At 42.5% G+C, this 14,424-nt stretch overlaps 1 protein-coding gene across 2 annotated transcripts in view; it reads right to left on the reverse strand.

Annotated features, from left to right (window-relative positions):
* The window catches only part of SATB1 (SATB homeobox 1), a 98,449-nt gene that overhangs the window by 73,147 nt on the left and 10,878 nt on the right, over positions 1–14,424 (reverse strand). The window contains exons 1-2 of one of the 2 annotated variants that reach the window (XM_081234416.1): positions 3,818–5,429; positions 852–1,086 (exon numbers count right to left, since the gene is read on the reverse strand). In XM_081234416.1, coding sequence (XP_081090542.1) covers positions 852–1,062 — 211 coding nt within the window. In that variant the 5' untranslated portion in view covers positions 1,063–1,086; positions 3,818–5,429. Of the gene's footprint in view, positions 1–851; positions 1,087–3,817; positions 5,430–14,424 lie in introns of those variants that run through there. The other variant, XM_081234417.1, reaches the window with a different exon arrangement.

Here is a 14,424-nt window from a genome sequence, read left to right on the forward strand (position 1 = left end):
ACAACAGTGCTGAACGCAAAGTTATTCAACTGCATCAATGGAATATAAAATTGGTAGAAAGGAATCACACAGTTACATACCCTCTCCTTATAAACTTGTCTAGATCTGCCCTTCTTTTATCAAAAATACCCAATTACAGCAAAAGGGAGACACTAGAATCATCAGGTTTTTCGCTACTAAATAATGAATTTGCTCTGAAGAAAACAAACCACCAAAAAAAACCATCACAAAACTTTTACATCATATTGCAGAAGACTTTCATTATCTGTGAAACTGCCTTACAACCAGTAATCCTATGAAAAAGCTAGGTTGGTCCTCAAACAATTGAAATGTCTTATTCTTTTTTTTTCTTTTTTTAGTATTTATTTATTTATTTAGCTGTGTCGGGCCTTAGTTGCAGCATGTGGGATCTAGCTCCCTGACCAGGGATCGAACCTGGGCCCCCTGCACTGGGAGCGTGAGTCTCAGGCACTGGACCACTAGGGAAGTCCCACATGTCTTCTGCATAATCAGGGTTAGTTTCAGCAATAGCCACCTCTGTATGCTCTACTACAATAACATCTTCTCAATGGAAGCCTTGTGTAACTGAGACAATGACATTTAATTCAGTTCTTATTGTCCACAACATCCAAAGACTCCAGTCTATGGGGGAGTAAGATGCTCTGGCTCAGGCACGGAGCCTACACTTTCAAACGTGGCTGAACCTACAGCCAGAAATGTAACTAGATCAGAAAGAGAATCAAGGAAAAGAACCTAACAAAGAAGCCTTCTGCCTCTCCACCCCGACACCAAGTGGCCTTGGGTGAACACAGGGCTTGCAGCCTTCCAGGATTTGGATAGAAAGTATTTACCTTTCCTAAGGTTGCTTTTCATCAGATGGCCCGAGTGTTTTAAAGGCACTCCCTGCATTTTTGCACCTGTGCTCCCAAGCCTTCCTCTTCCTAGTGGGCTCCCGTTCTGTTCCAGGCGGGCAATCTTGGCTGGTGGACCCTTCGGATCGCTCACATTGTTAGACATTTCTGAATGTTCTTTCCCCTGAGTTGCTTCGTTCAAATGATCCATACTCAGTTACTCTCTAAAGATCACCTGCCAGAATTTAAAAAGAAGAAGACATGTTATAATTGGGTGGGGGTGTCCACATCTCTCTCTCTCTCTCTGTATTATAACGCCATGTAAATGTTTTATCCCTGGATGCTTCTCTCTCATTTGTAAGATTGCTTAACTGGACATATAATATAATGCAGACGTTACTCTATTTCTAGATCACAGCATTATATTTCCGTTCAAGGTAACAGAATAATTTGCGGAAATTGTACCAACACACATGAACAAAAAGGTAATTTGTCACCTACCAGCAAAACTAACTGAGGAGGGAGGTGCAGGGGGAATGGGCTTACTTTTAGAACAAGAACTTACAAGTATAGCTAAAGAGAAAATAACAAATTGTATTTATGTAGTCCCAATTTTTAAAAATTAGAAACTTAATACAGAACACAATAACAACACTTTAATCAAAGATGGAAAGATTATCACAGTCCAAAATATTAGTTAGATCTGATGTCTTTGCTTATATTTTTATATGCAATTTAATTCTCATGAAGAAAATATATCTACATACATACACATCACCTCAAAGGAAGATAGCAAACTTCTGCTTTTGAAACTCTCTATTGGCTTTACATTTAATTTGTAGAAAAACTTTTCTACTGTCAAAGTATCAAGAGTTACATGACCTGTTTTAAAGATTTAGTCAAGTCTTGTCTCAAACATGTGATTGAATCATTCCACCCCTAAGCAAATGGATAGAAGTGGAGGATTTCTTCAAATAGCCCCGGTACTGAAGTGTTAGAACTCACGTGTCTTAGGGTTAATATTTAGGGGTCCTTTAGTAATAGAATGCTGTTAACAATTTAAATAGCAAAAATTCTGAAAATATTTCATAATACACACATTAGATTGAAGCGCTAAACTCGCTTTGAAAAAGATCTTGATAATTTCGGTAAAACACAATTGCCAGTGTTCAAAAATAATCTCAGCATGCAAAGTCAACATCTCAATTAACTTCAGAAAAAATTAACAGATAATTATTTTCAGTTGTATTATACACTGGACATCAATTTTCATACTGTTTATAATAAAGTAGGTAGTACATTATCAAACTCACTTCTAAAATAGTTTTAACTAGCATTAATACGAACAGATGAGTAGAATTCTTTTATGAACTTTCATGATACCTGAAGTACTGAGTTCACCGACACTAAGGGAGAGGGGAGCATATATAGAAAAAACAGAGACAATATGACAATTATCACTTTTCTCCAGCTGTCTGGTAATTCGACATATCTTTCCCTTAAAAAAATATACATATACATATATATATACACACACACACACACACTATACTGAAGAAGCTACTCAGATCCAGATTTGAAAGCCAGCTTGTACTATTAGCATGGCCTTTCTGTAAACATTTTTTTTTCACCCTGTTTAACTGTAGATTACTTTGTCCATTATAATCAAGGAAAGAGGTGATGGGGAGGGGAGAGCAATGATAATCTGTAGGTTTAAAAGCAACCTTAAGAATGTCAATGGAAGAACTATAAAGTTAGAGAAATAATGGCTATTTATCCTTGTACTCCAGGGTGGCACACTGAGACCAAAGGTCTACCGTTGATCGAGGTCCCATCTGTTTTTGGTTATGAGGTTCATTAACAATAAATGTGCCTGTTTTAACCACTTTTTTATCAAGATTACTCTTTTCCACTAATATTAAACTGTAGTCTAAAGCCAAAATTAGTGGTGATTATTAACTTATTCAAAACACGCTTTATAATGCTTCATATGGGTTACAGTACAGAATGGCTTCTCCTGAAATTGGCTGCCTTACCCTAAAGCGGAAGATGAATTTTAAAACATATGACTTGAAAAGAAAATACTTAACCCGTGGGGCAACTTAAGAGCAAAAAAAAAAAAAGAGGGGGTAGTAGATAAAAGCATCAAAGTTAATGCTACAAAACATATTAAGTAGTCATGAGGCTTAACAGCGTTATGAACTGTACAGTAAAGTGTTAGATGATAATTTAGTTAATGTATTGACAATCAAAACGTCATATAGGTCATGCAAAATTGTCCTTCGAATGAATACCCACCTATAAGCAGCTATCAAACTCAGTCATCTTGTAAAAAGCTCTACATTATAAAGCAAAATTACATGCACATAAAACGCCCAATTTACTCATTTAAACTCTACGCCCAAGGCTAAAGTTCACCAAACCTGAGTTTGGAATTGCAAAGAGCAACCTCCACGGGGCCCGCTAGACTGACAGCACGGGAACTAACTACAGTCTCAACAGATGCCAGGCTGAAGAGTTTCTTTTAAGTTACACATTTAAACAACCCATTTTACTGCAACGTCTGGCTGGCGCATTGAAAGCAGGCTACTTTCTCAAAACCCCATTTCCCTGTCCATAAACGAAGTCCATATATGATAATCAACGAAATAAACAGTGAACTCAGACACAGCAATTATTTCCTTTGAAAAGAAAAAGCAAAGCCCGAAATTCCGGTTTCAAGAACCTATTTTTTGCAGCGTGGGAGCCTTTTCAATGAGTTCCGTGCTGGATCGCCTCCCTCGGCCCACAGAACCTCATAATCACATTTTAAGAGATTGTGCCCTTATCCATTCCATATGGCCGGCACGATCCAGGCCAAGCTTTCACTGTGACCCTTTAAAGAGACAAAGAAGCAAAGTACTATCTAGAAACAGAAACACTGCAGTTTTACTGAGTGAAATTAGCAAAACCGACCTGAAACTCACCACTTCAAAACTTGACAGCATATAAATAACAAAAACAAAGGAGGTTTCCTTTGCAGCCCGGGTTCTTGAAGAGAAGTTCAAGTATGATGTTTTCTACGTCCTTTTTTTTTTAATTAAAAAAAAAAAAAAAAGCAGCAGACCTGAAGGCGACTTCCCCTTAAATTGTATTATTTTTCTCTTCCCTCACCCCCGCCCCCCTAAGCGGGGGAAGGGCCGATAAACGTCTGGAAGAGTAGCCATGGGAGAGAAGGGTTAAAAAAAAAAAATCACAATTCGAAAAACAACATATATGGTTTGTAAAATGTCTAACCTCAGAGAATGGGGTTTTCGATGGGGGAGGAGGGGAAAGTGGGAGGAGAGAGAAGATAAAATTGATCTGACAAGTGATTCGTTGCGGGGGGAGAATCGTAAAAACAAAGCAAAACCCCTTAAGAGCAGTACACTGTGGCGGTGCTGGGGAGGCGAGGTGGTGACTGGGGATTCTCTTAAAAAGAAAAAAAAAAAAAATCACTGCGGACAAGGTCTCCAGAAAGGCAAGAAAGGTTCCCCTCGCTTCCCTCCCTCCCTCCTGCTCGCTGGGGTTCTTCGGTGTGAGGACAGAAAGTCTACTTCTGGCTGTCACTTGTAATCTTATTCTCCAGGCACCCCGGAGAACGCAGGGAGAGGAAGGCCGGCTCTCTTCCCCTCCGATCGCCCCCGCCCCCTCCTCCTCCCCAACAATTGCGCCTGATAGTAACAAACCTTCAACTTTCTTCCCACAGCCTCGCGCCCCCGACCAGGGCATCTACCGGGGGGCCGCGAGGGTGGGGGGCAGGAGGTCGCGGAAAAAGCCCCGGCAAGGCATTAAAATGCCACTTTTGATTCGGCCCTCGCTGACGACAGCCCCGAGGACCCCCTCCCTGCCCATGGACGCGGGGCTGCGAGCGTCTGGGGAGCCGAGAGAGTGAGGCCGAGAAAGAGGGCTGGGGGGAGGGGAGGGGGGATCGGAAGGCACCCCAGCCGCCTCCGCCGCCACCGACTCCCCACCCCCTCCCCCCAAAAAGTCGCCGAGTTCTCACTCAGCCGGAGTCCGAGGTAAATAAACAACGAGCTCCACAATGGCACTAGGACTTGGGGAAAAAGGAAGCCAGAAACCCCGACACAACTGAGCAGGAGTTTCCCGAAAGCGGAGGGGGTGGGTGGGGGGGTGGCAGGCGCCCCCTCGGAGTCGCCTGGGCCCCCGGGCGGGCTAGAGGGCGGCCACGGCTGCTGCGGTGGCGACGAGGCCGGCGGTCGCCGGGTGGCCCCGGGAGCGGCGCGCGCGCGGCGGTGTGTGTGCGTGCTGGCGGGCGCGGGTCCCCGGACGGGGCCGCTCCGCTCTCCCCCTCGCCGCCGGCGCTGCCCCCATCAAATTCGGAGCGGACTCCTCCCGGGCGCGGTGGCCGCCGCCGCGCCCCGCTCGGCTCCGCGCGTCCGGCCGCGCTGCAGCCCTCCGCGCCGCTGCTGCCGCCGCCGCTGCTGCTGCTGCCGCCGCCGCCGCCGCTGTGGCTGCCTCTTCTTCCTCCTCCTCATTTTAATACACAGTCACCCCGCTCGCAGCCCCAGCCCCGAGCACGCAGCCTCCTCCGGGCCGCCCGCCGCCGCCGCCCCGAGCCCTTCCCCAGCGGGGCCGGCTCCGCCGCCGCCGCCGCCGCGTCCGGGGAGCGGGAGCGAGCGAGCTAGCGAGTGCCGGCGGCGGCGGCGGCGGCGGCGGCGGCGGAGGGGGAGGGGGCGGGAGAGGAGGAGGAAGGCGGCGCGGGGGGGCGGGCAGGGTGCACGGAGCAGGCGGAAAAGGGATGGGGATTAAAACCCGGGCTGGAGGGCCGGGATTCGGGGAGGGGGCGGGGGCGGCGAGTTAGAAAAGCAGCGAGACAAGTAACTAGTGAATGAGTGCGGGGAGGGGGGAGCGCACGATTTCCGGCCCCGGGCGCGCAAGAATTTGTAATGAGCTTGATTAGAGTGAGGCGGCCCGACGTTTATTACACACAATACCCAGAATAACAGGGCGCCGCGCGCGGGGAGGGCGCGCGGGGAGGAGGAGCCAGGGGGGGGGGCGCTGCCCGGGCCGCGGCCGCCGGGCGCGCAGGCGGCGGGGGCAGGTGTGCGCGGTTGCGGGGCGGGAGGAGGGACAGGGCCGGCGGGGGGTGTCGGGGGAGGAAAGTGATGGGGAGGAGAGGTCGAGGGCCGGGGGAAACTAACCACCCCACCAGCGCGCCACAAAAGCCACCGAAAGGAATACGTCGGGAGCGTAGCGGGCGGGCACCCGGGGGACTAGCGAGGCGGGGAGGGCGCACCGGCCCGCGGGAGAGCGGCCCGGGCGGGCAGGTGACGGGCGCCGAGCACCGAGGCAGGGGGGACTTCAAGGAAGTGGCCGAAGGGGACCATCGGGAGGTGCAGCTCTCAGGAGAAGCGCGGAAGGTGTATAAGGCGTTTGCAGAGAAATAAAGGCCAGGGTCCCTGAAACTCTCTGGCGACTATTTGTCCTCAAAGGCGGGGGAATCCTAAACTATTAAGAGCCAGCGATCAAAAAAGATGAGTAAGAGCCTTTCTGTACTAGTAGATTCAAAACGCCGTCCCTTCTGAGCCAGGGAACACGTCGGAGGAAGAAGTACGTGGCCCACGGTGGCCGAGTGAAAAAAAATTTGGGTCACTTGAAAGAGACCTGACTAGTTAGTTATTACAAAAGAAAACATGCCACCATTCTTAATTTACCTCGGGTGAAAGACAAGAAAGTTGGGGTGCGTAAGAACCTCTGTTGTAGCAATAACTACTTCTGTAATCTACGGTGAATTACCCAGGTAGATAAATGGTCATTAGCACATAAGTATGATCCTCTTATTTAGATAATCTATTAAATCTAGTTCCTAACAAAATGAAGAACATTACAGTCATGCCCAAAATAGAGATGCTTAGGTTTTAGTACTAACATCTTAGAACCCTGAAGGCAGTTAATTGTTAAACAAAAACAAAAATGTTATAAGAATCATTTTTCAGAATAGACTAGGAGGGAAAAGAGAAAAATCAGAGAAACATTTTGTTACACATTAAAAAAGCAACAAGTTAGCACAAGTACTGAGATAAGAGGAAAATATGCAAATGAAGCTCTTTAGAACTACCAATACACTCTTAGTGTGTACATTAGGAATCTAAGGAAAGCAGAAGGTAAAGCAGAAGATAAAGTATACGAAATAATGGCCTCCCAGGGAGGATAAGTTTAGGAGAAACACAATGAAAATATATCACTCTAATGGCACCCACGTTTCACCCACAAAACCAGAAAGGTTAGTGAAAATTGAGGAAGGCAACAGTGAATCTTGGCGCATAGAAACCCAAGCCTAGGGCAAAAGAACGTGATAATAAAACACAAAGCCCAGCATCCAAAACAAGAAAATAAACATAAGGCAATCTTTCCTAAAAAGCTCAAATGATAACATATTTTCAAAAGTTGAAATGTGGGGAAGTATGGAGGTGGGTATTTTAATTAAAGTATAAGAAATACAGTCAATAAGGAAATATATAAACATGGCAAAACACAGCACTGGTGTCAGAGTTGGTATTGTGGATGGATGTATGTAAACTTATTTTTTTTAATGTTTGATATTCAAAAAGGAAAACATGGATAACACTCAATTATCCTTAGAATGACAATGATTTTTGCAATATGGTAGGTCAAATTAGGAATTTCCAAGATGTATATTTTAATAGTTGCTTCCAACTGGTGATGCCTGACATGTTTCCCTGAAACCTGCCTGATTTTCAGTAGGGACAGTGCATTCTAGCATCACAAGTGTACAAATTTATAAACAATAGCAAAATTTAAAAATAGAGAAAAAGTATAGTGGACTGCAAAAAATCATTTATCCATGCAAATGCAACTCAAGTTGAGTGTTTAAAAAAAGAAAGAAAGAAAAGGAAGACAGCTGTTGGGCAGAACAAAATTTGAGCAAAGAGAAAAGGAGACTAAAAAAGGGTGACTGAAAATATCAATATTAAGACACATTGGCATAAAATATTGTAAATGATGGTTATCCCATTATTTACACAAATAAACAAGACAAAAAGTTTCCTGATTGCCTTAGCCTCCTAATGATGTGGGGATTAAAATATTAATCTTTAAATCTGAATAACACCTTCTATCCAGGAATTATAAGCTAATTCTCAAACACAAAACATAAAAATGTGTAGTAAGGATGGACGTGGCCTTGGAAAATGATGAACAGAATAAATGAGGATAAAGATATCTAATAATGACTTTACTATTTAAAAAAACAATATAGTACAATTATAAATCTGTTAATCACATATACATAACTAATTTCCCCCAAGCAATAATTTCTTTATTTAGGAACTATATAAGAAATGACATAAGTAAAATGGCACCGAGGTTTATGTCTCCAAGTGATACAGTACACTGATGAACTTCCTATATATTATCTACCCCTTTAGAATACTCATTCTAAAATAAAGAAGAAGAAAAGAAAGGTAATTAGGAAAATGCCACCTTTCCAGGCATATGTGAAAATAAACTATCATAATAGGGGGGCATCAATTTTATCCTACACAGGCATCTTAAATTTGGCAACAAAGATGCAAGAGAGTATTGAAAAAAAGTTAAACTTAATAAATCTAGCTATAAAAATAGAAAACCTCAGGAACATGAAATATTGCAAGTCAAATACATGAACTATTTAACATGTGGGTGTACAGTTAAAACAGTGCATCAATTTTTTATCACAGAAGAAGGCATTCAGACTGGCTACACAAAGGTAGCAGAGATAAAATATTTTAACAGATGACAAGATTTTTTTTAAGTTGAATAATAAAAGGACTACTGCATGTTTCAGATGGCAACATATTAAGATAAATATGCAGGCAGATATCCGAAAGCATTAAAACACATTCAGAGTTCTGAATAGCACATACATTTGTAATAAACAGAGAAAGTATTTAGAATTTGAACGTTTTTAAGATATGGCAGCTCCGCCAGTGACTGTGTTAGCAAAGCAGTGCTTACCACCATAGCACTTTCTAAGGACATGGTGGGTTTTGGTTTTTTTTTCAAATTTTTAAATTCAAATACTGTTGGCTATCTCTCCACACTCTTAAAACAGCACATTTTACGTGGCATATTGCTCTTTTTGTCGTGTCAACTCTTTGTTTTTTGGCTTTAGCTGCAGGTGGTGTTTTCCATATATGAATTTCTGGGAATACGGTCTGTGTTGGCCATATAAGGATGTCTCTTTGAGCCATATGTTCTGCTGTCATGTGTCTCATTTTGTCTGTCTGGGATGTCAGGACTGATTTCCACATCGTTTCTTGAATGGACCAAATACAAATTTGTAAGAGCAGAGAGGAAAAAAGAACTGGGGCTGGAGCCCAAACAACTTTGTCAAAACATATATAGGGGAGGAAATGCAATATCCTGTAAACATCTGCACCCTTCTTCTCACATCTTATCTGTGACTGACATCATCACAACTGCATAGCTTGGGGAGAGGATCTATTTGATCAAGTTCAGAAGTTTGCAGTGTGTGTGTGTGTGTGTGTGTGTGTATGCAGCTGAATCAGATAGACCCCGCATCTCTGGAGATCATGGCATGGCACATGGTAGCTGCCCTACTCTGAGAGCTCTGGGTCCTGCAGTCAGCCTGACCTAGCCTTGAACTTGGGGAAGGGAAGCCGGCTCACGCTTTCCTCGTTTAGTGAATAAACAGAACTCTTGATTAAACTTTCTGACTAATCTTACAAGAAGGTCTGGTCCCCATTTTACACTCTCATAGCCTCTGGCAATTCTCCTTTGTCACAGTTATCATCAATGAACAATTTGGATAATTACTGGCTTAATAAATATCTCCCACACTAGACTGTAATCCTTATGAGAGCAGCGGCTTCGTCTTGCTCACTGCCCTATCACCAGGGATTTGTACAGCGTCCTTGCAATATTTACATTCTGAATAAATAAATGAGAGCCAAACGCTCACAGTGTCACTTGCAACCAAATTCCACTGCTAATTGCAACGACAATTCCTTTTAGAGATTGCGGAAGTGAGATGGAGTTAGCAGAGGGGAAGGTGGCTATATCATTGAAATGTGAATTAATTGAAATTACATAACATTTACAATTTAGTTCCTCAGTCATATATCAAGTGTTCAATAGCCCCATGTGACTAGTGGCTATCCTATGGGACAGTGTAGATTATAGAACACTTCCACCATTGCACAAAGTTCTATCGGACAGCATTTATCTGGAGAACTTCTATCAAAGATGACTAAGTAAATCCAGGACCTAGCCAGGAGGAGTCTTAGAGATGCTGAATGGCTTTCAGACATTCTAATCATGTCCAAATTGAAGTAATTTTCCATTTTAGAATGAGCCCATAGATCTGTAAGGTTGCATGGAATGAGAATTGGGTACCACTGCACACAGATTTAAGACAACTTTCTAGACCTGTCTGTATGTGAAAGGGTCCTAGAGTACATTTGGAATAATATGCGTTTACCCCAAATGCTGCTTTCCATGAACATTTAAATAGCTCATAGGTGAAGCTAAAAACCACAGAATCACTTGCCATCCTCTCTCCCACCCCCACGTTAAATAAGCATAGTTGCCATTAGAAATGGCTTTTTTGGAAGCTTTAATGTAGATACCTACTCAAACCGGGAGGGCATCCAAACACCAAACAAACAATGGTGTACTGCAGAAAATCATAGCAAAAGGCTTGAATATGTTTCCGGAGAGACAAAGGAGAAATAATAAAGAACTCTAAATAGGGGGGCTAAGGTTTTTTGTTTTTGTTTTTTCCCTAATACATGGGGTTTCAGTTATAGTCAGACTGAGAGTGATCAAAAGTTGTTTCCTAATTACTTTAAGGTGGATGTAAACACCCACTGGTCATTTGGATTATGGTTTTAATAGACAAAGGTCAGTATTAAAGCTAAGCAAAGAAAGGCCAATGTTTAAGCTAGTTTGGAGAGAGTGGGCTAAGGGAAATGAGCAGCCATTATAGTTGGATTCTAGAACCTGATGGGCTATCGGGGCCTTTCACCCAGAAATATTATCTTTTTTAAAGCAAGAATTTATTGGACAACTTTTTTTAAAAAGCTACCTTTCCTTCCATAGATGTCGGTGTGGAGCATAACCTTGACAAGGCACAATGGTAATAATTCCATGAAAACTGGCATCTCTATCTAGACCTAGCTCCAAAATTGAGTAGGGAGGGGGCCAGGTTCCAAAAGCAATGCTATTGAGACCTTCACATAGTTATGTAGCTATCGCCACCAAACTACTTAAGAGTTTCAGGTTGCCTCGTCTTTTCCCCATTGCTTCTGAGTGCCCGCCCTCCAGCTTCTCCCTCTGCCACATCCTTTAACATGCAGCTTGATTGTACCTCTTCTGTCCAAAGCCTCCTCCAGCTATTAGCTACTTCCTTCTCGATGCCCCATCCCAGCCCCTGTCCTTCTGTGTGGCATTTCATATTTACATGTCTGCCCTTCCCAATTGGAAGTGTGTCAACATCTTGAGAGTGGACTCCTGTCTGTATTCCAGGAGGGTCTCACAGTGCCTGCCCTCTCAGGGAAAGGAATCCAGGAACTGCTCTTACAAGTGAATGCTGCTGAGAATCTTAGAAAGATTCTTGCAATCTTGGCAGTAAAGCCAGGTGCAAGATCAGAAGTTAGTTCGCTGGCTCCTCAAATCTGCTGCATGTTATCACCTGCGAGCTACTTCAACAACCCAGCTGTCCAGGCTGCACCCCACTGCCACGGGTAGGAGCCAGGCGTGCGGTGGCTGAGAGTTACCAAGGCGATTCCAGGGTACAGTCAAGTTTGGCATCTATTGGATTAGGTAATGTTTTGAAGACAGGAAATCAGATATACCTGCTAGGACATCCTCAAGTGAGGTGAAGATCCTGGGGTCACTTGGAAAAGTTAAGGCTTTTCTAGGAACCAGCACTCACCCCCCAATTTAAGAAATATATGTGCAGGCAAGCTACTTGCTTCAAACAAGAAAAAAGGTAGGGGGCAAGCTATCAGATCATTGATTTGGTGAATATAAGTCTGCTGTTTGAGGAACCATGACAAATTAGCATTTGGGCACCTGCGTGAGACTTAACGGGGGTGCCAGAGATTCTGTGCAAGTATATGATTTATCATCACAGACATAAGCGACTAAACACAAAATTACACGTGGAAGTAAAGTTCCAAAACCGGTCTATTATTTACTGCAGCCAGAACCATCCCAGTTTTATCTAATTCTTTTTTTTTTCTTCAACATAGTCCAGCAGGCTTTTTCTCCCAGAAAATTTCAACCTGGGGTGGGATTCCCTTTGCAACAGTTGAAAACTGTTCAACTCATTTCTAGACTTAGTCATTGCACTTAAGCAGAACTGAAGTGTTCACGTTGTCCGTGCCCAGGAGCTAGTGGCAGGGCACCTAGCTGCTGTGTAGTGCTCTCAGGAAGCTCAGGGGATTTGAGTTCCACTGAAGTCAAACAGGAACTGTTCCCAATCAACATTTAGCCAAGACATATCAACCAAATCTTCTTAGTGATGTGAATGCTATTTTAATCTTTCTCGGCTTACTTAAAGGGAAAAAGAGTTTGAGGTTAAAATAGACCCGAATCCGGGTTCAGATTGTTTTGGGGGAGAGGACCAGCCAAGGGCAACATCTGATTTTGTACCGCTGTGCCCGTCGCCACAAAGCAGTGGACAGGAGTTGTTCATTGGGAAGAAAAGCCACCACACCAGAAACAAGTGCAACACACCTGGACAATGATTAAATACCCCTATAATGCTTGAAATTTGTTAAAGCAAAGGAGAAGTGTAATTCAAAACTAAAGCACAGGGCTTCCCTGGTGGCGCAGTGGTTGAGAATCTGCCTGCCAATGCAGGGGACACGGGTTCGAGCCCTGGTCTGGGAAGATCCCACATGCCGTGGAGCAACTAGCCCCGTGAGCCACAAATACTGAGCCTGCGCGCCTGGAGCCTGTGCTCCGCAATGAGAGGCCACGATAGTGAGAGGCCCGCGCACCGCGATGAGGAGTGGCCCCCACTTGCCGCAACTAGAGAAAGCCGTCACACAGAAACGAAGACCCAACACAGCCATAAATAAATGAATAAATAAATAAATAAATAAATAATTAAAAAAAAAAAAAAAAAAAAAACTAAAGCACATTCTCTTTGGGATGATGGCAAAGATCTGGAAGAGACTGTGGCACTGGGTGCACAACAGTGCGAATGTAATTAAGGCCACTTACAAACTGTCCAAATGGCATATGTTATGGTATATATCTTTTACCCCAATTAAAAAAATGTAAAAACAACAAAACTAAAGCAAAACAATCTTTCATCTATTCCTAAGATTGGCAGACGTATATTATCATGCCACACAGAAAAACAATGAGCTACAACACACTGACAACTGCCTCCTTGATGCCAACCCACCACTGCTTTGTCCTTACCCGCCGACAGCACAGTCCAGTCTATGCTGGCTAATTAATTCATATGATGATTACCTGACCCAAGGATAAGTAACATGGATTGATAATGAGAGACCAAGATCTCACCCAAAGTAGGTAATCTGATGGTCCTCTGATGCAAGAAAATGGTTCTCTTTTCAGATTTTCTTCTATATTCTTGTATCTTAGCAAAAGAAGAGGAAGGAGAGACAAAAACCAAACACTCCAAATATCCAACATTCAAATATCCAAACATTCTTTTTGGATATTTTTCAAATGAGTAAAAATTAACTATACTCATGAAACAGTAGACCATCCCAGGGGAACATCTGTAGGACACTTTCATGCAGTCCAGCCACAGAGGTAAAACAACTGTATAAATGTAGTCAATGTAATAATTTATAAACTATCTCTATATAAAGATTCTAGATCCTATTTATTAATAAAAGAGTGTATTTTTTGTTATAAAAAGTCCAAAAGGCTTTCAAATTTATTTTTATCAGTCACTTTTTTGTGATAGTAATTACAATTGAAGTATTTATTTCTGCATGCAATAATTTGTAATATCATCTTTTATTTTTACAGTATATTGTCTGATATTCTGTTTCGTATCATCTATTCTTACTGATTTTATATTAGGGACTTTTATATTAATGATGGAGTTTTTTTAATGTACTGGAAATTCATATATAAATTGCATCTCATTGAAGTTCATTCCTATATATATGTATTTTTCTGATGCATGACTAAGGAATATGATTACATAGTAAAGCCAAAGTAAAATTACATATTTATTGGGTATAAAAGCCTAAATAAAATACTAAAAAATAGTTTCACAGCATAACTGTAGCTAGAGCATATCCAGTTACCTATTTTGCAGGTGTGGCCTTCTTTATTAGTGTGTTTATTGTGGAATTTAATTCATTAGATAACTAACGTGGACTATAAATACACGTGCAACTTTCCAGCTGATATGAAGCAAAAAGTTGATAAATAATGCTGCAGTATAATTTTAAATACAGAACTAGTGAGCCTTCAGGCTATTTTTTAATCATTTATTTTTGTTTATTCTGTAAAGACTATTTTCATTTGTATTTTTTTATCTATATATAAATACACTTGGAAGAGAAACAAA

The sequence above is a fragment of the Mesoplodon bidens genome (genome assembly GCF_964165515.1).
Source record: "Mesoplodon bidens genome assembly, chromosome: 5".
Classification (NCBI taxonomy): domain Eukaryota; kingdom Metazoa; phylum Chordata; class Mammalia; order Artiodactyla; family Ziphiidae; genus Mesoplodon; species Mesoplodon bidens.